Source organism: Ammospiza caudacuta, chromosome 28, assembly GCF_027887145.1.
Source record: "Ammospiza caudacuta isolate bAmmCau1 chromosome 28, bAmmCau1.pri, whole genome shotgun sequence".
In the NCBI taxonomy this organism is placed as follows: domain Eukaryota; kingdom Metazoa; phylum Chordata; class Aves; order Passeriformes; family Passerellidae; genus Ammospiza; species Ammospiza caudacuta.
The window spans coordinates 2,326,186-2,332,095 of record NC_080620.1 but is presented as its reverse complement, the minus strand read 5'-3'; the positions used below and the strand labels follow the sequence as shown (position 1 = coordinate 2,332,095).

Genomic DNA, 5,910 nt, shown 5'->3' with positions numbered 1-5,910 from the left:
ATTAGAAACAACCAACATGAGACCAATCCCAGATGCGCCTGTTGCATTCCACAGCAGCAGATAATCATTGTTTACATTTTGTTCCTGAGGCCTCTCAGCTTCTCAGGAGAAAAAACCTAAGGAAATGATTTTTCATAAAAGACGTCTGCGACACCAGGGCAGTGCCAGGGGGCTCCGGGGGCTGTGGGGAAGCAAGGCCAAACCCAGCTGAGCCAAACCCGACTGAGCTAAGCCTGGCTGAACCAAACCCAGCTGAGCCAAACCCGACTGAGCTAAGCCCAGCTGAACCAAGCCCAGCTGAACCAAGCCCTGCTGAGCCAAACCCAGCTTCCTTGAGCCGAGCCCAGCACAGGTTTTGAAAGCACATCCTGCCGGGCCGGGAGGCAGCACAGGGCGAGCCCCGAGCGCCATGGGCAGCACCAGGAGGGGCTGGGATGGGCACCGGGAGCTGCTGCGGCTCCGGGATGTGCAGCTGGAGCCCCGCGGGACCTCCCTGCCCCCAAGGACACCTCACAGGTACCCAGGGTCTGCAAAGGGGAAGGAGCTGCTCTCAGCATGGCTGCTGTCCCAACCCAGTGTTTTGTGGGGCCTGGGGGGCACTGGGGAGTTGGGGGCACCAGCTGGGGTTGTTCAGCCAGAGCTGAGCTTTGGGTATTCCAGCAGAACGGGGAGGTTTAGACAAAGCCAGCGTGGTTTCGGTATCGCTGGTGGCAGCAGTCAGAGCTCAGCGCCAGGACAGGGAAGTGAAACCAGCGGCTCCATCCCAGTGCCCTCCTCCTTCGGGCCCCCTCCCCATGCCCAGACCCCTGTCCTGCCCCCCAGGCTTGGCTGGGGGGTCTCAAAGGCCTTTCCTGCTCTTGTCCCACACCTCTACCAGCGCTGTGCCCTCCCTGGGGTCACCTGCAGGGACCACCGGTGCCACATCAGGCCCTGGGCACACCTGGGTGTGTCCCATGCGTGTGGAGCCCCTGGGGCATCTCCCACCCCCAGGATTTCCCAGCGTGACAACTGGGGTCACTGGGCCACCAAACTCCCCGTGTTTATCCCCAAAACCGCCCTGCCAAGGCTCCCCAGGCCGCTGCTTCCCCTTTTGTGTGTGTTCCTCCCCTGGGCCGGCCCCACAGGCAGCGGGAGCCGGGGGTGACGCTGTCCCGGCCCGTGCAGGGCCAGCTCTGTGCTCTGCAGTGCCAGCCCGGACCCGGCTGCCCCCGGAGCCGCCACCCCCATGCCGGACACACCGGGGGGGTGCCCCCCTCGCTGCCCCAGCTCGGCCCTCATCTACAGCAACGTGGGTGAGTGACCCCCTGACCCTGCCGTGCCCCTGCGTGCTGCGGTGTCACCTCGGGCAGTGGCACTGCTGGCCCTGTCCTCCCCCCTGTGTCTCCCCTCTGGCTGGTTCTGGTGTGGCTTTGGGGCTGGAAATATGCAGGGGGCAAAAAACAACGTGCTGTACTCCCATCCCACCTGCCCTACCCCATCCCACCCCATCCCATCAATCCCATCCCATCCCATTGATCCCGTCCCATGGATCCCATCCCATTGATCCCATCCCACCCACCCCATCCCACCCCATCCCACCCCATCCCATCCCATCCCATCCCATCCCATCCCATCCCATCCCATCCCATCCCATCCCATCCCATTGATCCCATCCCATTGATCCCATCCCACCCCACCCCACCCCATCCCATCCCACCCCATCCCATCCCATCCCATCTCACCCCAACACATCCCATGGATCCCATCCCATCCCATGGATCCCATCCCATCCCATCCCACCCCACTCCTCTCCTCTGTCCCGTCTGTCCTGTCACTCTGTCCGTCCCTCCCCAGGCGAGCTGCGTGCCCACCTCGTTCCCCGCAAGGCCAGCCGGGGGGAGGGCGCTGTGAGACCCCTCCCCCGGGCCCAGCCGGACCCGCTGCCGCCCCCCCTGCCCAAAAAGCAGCTCCAGCGAGCCGAGTCCCTCCCGGCGCCCGCACCATCCCATGAGGACCCCGAGCCTCGGGCTGGCAGCATCCTGTACAGCATCCCCGCAGCACAGGGGGCTCCCCCGCAGGACAGACCCTCCAAGAAGCCCCTGAGCAAATCCCAAAGCCTGGTGGAGCCGCTGCCGCCAAGCAGCCCCCAGAAAGCCCCTTCCATCAGCCTGAAGGAGCTGACATTCGGGACAGGGGATGGGGAGCTGGGGCAGCTCCTGGAGAGCCCAGCCGGGGTCTCTGGGGTGGTTTTGGGGTGCCAGGAGGCCGCCCTGGCCCGGCTCTCGGCTCTGCTGCAGGAGCAGCTGCTGGGGCCCGAGGAGAGGCAGCAGCTGCTGGAGGCAGAGCTGTTGGGCAAGCGCTGGGCAGCCCTCGGTGTCCTGGACCCCCAGCCCTGCTGCCAGAGCGGGGACGCCTGGTACTTCAGGGTGGGCTTCACCTTCCAGCACAGCCAGCTGCAGTTGGCAGCCAAGGTAAGGGGGGATCAGGGTGAGGGGTCTGGGTGGTGCAGAGGGAGCTAGGAGATCCAGGAGTGTTGGTTTATCCACGGAACATGACACTGGGGCCACTTCCCCTTCCTGCAGCTACTTCTGCATTGCTGGATGACACAGTGCTGCTGGCAGGGCTGGCTGGTGAGGGTGACACTTCCCCTGGGGACAAGGGACGCGTCAAAAACAGCCCTGCTGGGGGACTTGTCCTGCCAACTCAGCCATAGGGGCCAGCATGTGCAAAAGAGATGCTGGAGCAGAGCTGGCTGCCCAGGAGAGCAGGAGGAGAGACCATCTGGGGCTGCACCACCCTCATGTCCCAGCTCTGGCTCCATTCCTGGGTTCAGAGGGTGCAGGGGGATCCCAGGACCATGTGTGGGTCACAGCCCAGGACAAGGCTCTGTCCTTGCACAGCTGGCCCTGTCCTGTGTGTCCCTGCTGCTCCAGCCTGGGGTGGCCAAGGGACACATCCAAAATGGCCCTGCTGGGGGACATGTCCTGCCAGCTCAGCCAGAGGGGAGGCTGGAGCAGAGCTGGCTGCCCAGGAGAGCAGGATCAGAGCCCACCCTCATGTCCCAGCTCCGGCTCCATTCCTGGGTTCTGAGGGTGCAGGGGGACCCCAGCAGCATGTGTGGGTCACAGCAGGGCTGGCAGGGTGGCCCAGCCAAGGACAAGGCTCTGTCCTTGCACAGCTGGCTCTGTCCTGTGCATCCCTCCAGGTCTCCAAGCTGCGCTGCTCCAGCCTGGGGGGGCCAAGGGACACATCCAAAATGGCCCTGCTGGGGGACATGTCCTGCTCACTCAGCCAGAGGGGCCACCACGAGCAGAGGAGAGGCTGGAGCAGAGCTGGCTGCCCAGGAGAGCAGGAGGAGAGCGCAGCCCATGTGGGGGCTGCAGCACCCTCATGTCCCAGATCTGGCTCCATTCCTGGGTGGTTCAGAGTGTGCAGGGGGACCCCAGCACCACATGTGGGTCACAGCAGGCCTTGCTCTTCACAGATACAAGTGGTCGGTTGAATACTCCTCCCTAACTTCATTATTTCAGCATACCCACCTTCTACACTTGTTTTTTTCTGCCCAGCCCAGGACAAGGCTCTGTCCTTGCACAGCTGGCCCTGTCCTGTGTGTCCCTGCAGGTCCCCAAGCCGTGCTGCTTCAGCCTGGGGGGGACCAAGGGACATATCAAAAATGGCCCTGCTGGGGGACAGGTCCTGCCAACTCAGCCAGAGGGGCCAGCACATGCCCCAGTCCTGTGTTCGGAGGGTGCAGCACCACATATGGGTCACAGCAGGGCTGGTGGCCCTGAGCTGGCATGGTGTCCCAAGCCCAGGACAGCTGTCCTTGCACAGCTGGCCCTGTCCTGTGTGTCCCTGCAGGTCCCCAAGCCATGCTGCTCCAGCCTGGCCGTGCAGAGCTCCCTGGGCACCCACTGCAGCCTCCAGCGCCTGCTCGGCCGCTTCACCGACCGCCTCCCCCGGGAGCTGCTGCTGCCAGCAATCCCTGGAGCACAGAGCCCTTCCAGAGAGCATCCAGCCTGTCCTGCCCCCCAGCCCCTCCTGCAGGTGCTCCTTTGTGCCGAGGTTCCCCAGCAGACCCTGGCAGAGTTTGTGAAGGGCTCCCACGCTCTGCACAGGAGCAGCCCCGGGCACTACGAGCGCCTGGGCTGCCTCCTGCTGCTGCAGCTCTGCATGGGGCTGGAGCACCTCCGGGAGCAGAACGTGGTCCAGGGGGACCTGTGCCCTGAGAACCTGCTGCTGGTGCAGTGCCCGTGTCCCCCTCAGAAGCAGAAGGAGCTGCCAGGACTGTCCCTTCCACGGCTGCTCATCAGCAACTTCTTCAAAGTGCAGGAGAAGCAGAGACCTAGTTCCAGCAGCCAGGAACTGGACTGGAGCCACGCTCTGGCTGCACCTTCCACTCCAACAGCAGCTGAGCTGAACTTGGGCAGGCTGATCTACCAGATCTTGCACATGGACATCTCCCTGGAGAACATTTTGGACTTTAGAAGCAAAAGGCTTCCTGAAATCCCCTCACTGTCCATCTACTCAGCGGGACTGAAGCGCTTGGCCTCGCTGCTGCTGCACAGGGATCCTCACCAGAGGGTGTCCATCCTGCAGGCCAGGGCAATCCTGCAGGTGCTGCTCTGGGGACCACGCCAGGAGCTCTTTGCCAGGAGCAGGAAGAGCCTGGAGCTGCTCCAGAGCTGGCTGCAGATCAAGAGGGCTCTGCTGCTGCTGAGGTTTGCAGAGAACTCGGCTGGGGCTGGGGTCAGCCCTGGCCTGGAGGAGTGGCTGTGCTGCCAGTATTTCCAGGGGGTCACTGAACACACCCTTTACCAGGTCACCCAGGTTCTCTATGCTCCCTAAACAACCTCCAGAAGAGCCCACCCAAAGGTCTCCTAAAGCTCACAAGGGCCTTGCCAAACCTGTCCCTGGCCAAACCTGTCCCTCCCCATGGCAGGGGAATTGAAACTAAATTATTTTTAGGGTCCTCTCAGCCCAAATCATTCCATGATTCTATGAAATCCACCAGTTCCTGAGAAATCTCAATAGGTCTTCACTGGGAAAGCTCTACAAACCCAAACCCATGGATGATGAAGTGTGTAAAACCACAGGGCTTTTACCTTCAAACAATTTTTGCTTGATACTCTAAGTCTGGTTTATCAGAGCACCTGAGGAAAGGCAGCTGGATGGGAGTCCCAGGCATCAATTTAGTGACTGAGAATCTCAAATAAAGTTTATGGGGTTCAGACTGTGAACAAAACCCTCTCAGAGCCTTTTTGCAGCCACCAGGTTTTTGCTGTTTTGAATTACACTCAAAGCTACCCATCACAGCTCACCCTGAGAAACAACAGCTCCTTCAGCCTGTGCCTCCCAGAGACAATTTGTGGCAGAGTCACTAATAAAAATGACATTTTAAAAGGAAAAATACAGCTTCAATAAAACCTGGAGCCAAGCCTCTCAAACACTGCTCCTTTATGTGCTTCTCTGCCAGCATTACACATTCCAGGGATGGATCCAGAGGGAAACACAAAGCCAAACTGCCCTGGATGGGGGTGATTACCCAGAACAGCCTCCATGGGCTCTGGTGAACAGCTCAGGTGAGTTCATGGGCACCAAGGCAGGGCTGTGGCATCTGCTCCTTGCTGGGAAACACCTGGCAGCACGTGGGACCTGGACCCAGTCCCCAAATCCATGCTGAGGGACCAGCATGGTGAAGGTGACTTTAGTTATTCCTCAGCAATTATTGATTCACTCACAGCCATCTAGGCTGGGTATCAGGAAAATTTCCTTCACTGAGAGTGCTCAGGCATCAGCACAGGCTGCCCAGGGCAGTGCTGGAGTCACCATCCCTGGGAGTGTTCAGTGTGGATGTGGCACTTGGGGACATGGCTTAGTGGTGATGGGGTCAGACTCAATGGTCTGAGGAGGCTTTTCCAACCTAAACAA

General features: G+C 60.9%; 1 protein-coding gene across 1 annotated transcript; it reads left to right on the top strand.

Moving 5' to 3' along the window:
* Positions 1-408: 408 nt before the first annotated feature.
* Positions 409-5,304, top strand: PEAK3 (PEAK family member 3). The gene is made up of 5 exons (XM_058821329.1): positions 409-516; positions 1,165-1,292; positions 1,834-2,222; positions 2,370-2,450; positions 3,841-5,304. The coding sequence occupies exons 1-5, from the start codon at positions 410-412 to the stop codon at positions 4,825-4,827; spliced, it is 1,692 nt and encodes a 563-aa protein (XP_058677312.1). The 5' UTR covers position 409; the 3' UTR covers positions 4,828-5,304.
* Positions 5,305-5,910: the final 606 nt, after the last annotated feature.

Coding starts and splice junctions, on each gene's coding strand:
- PEAK3 (XM_058821329.1), top strand. CDS start 410: ATGGGCAGCACCAGGAGGGGCTGGGATGGGCACCGGGAGCTGCTGCGG. Junction 2,223..2,369: donor GCCCAGCCGGGGTCTCTGGG/GTGGTTTTGGGG, acceptor CTGGACCCCCAG/CCCTGCTGCCAGAGCGGGGA. Junction 2,451..3,840: donor AGCTGCAGTTGGCAGCCAAG/GTAAGGGGGGAT, acceptor GTGTCCCTGCAG/GTCCCCAAGCCATGCTGCTC.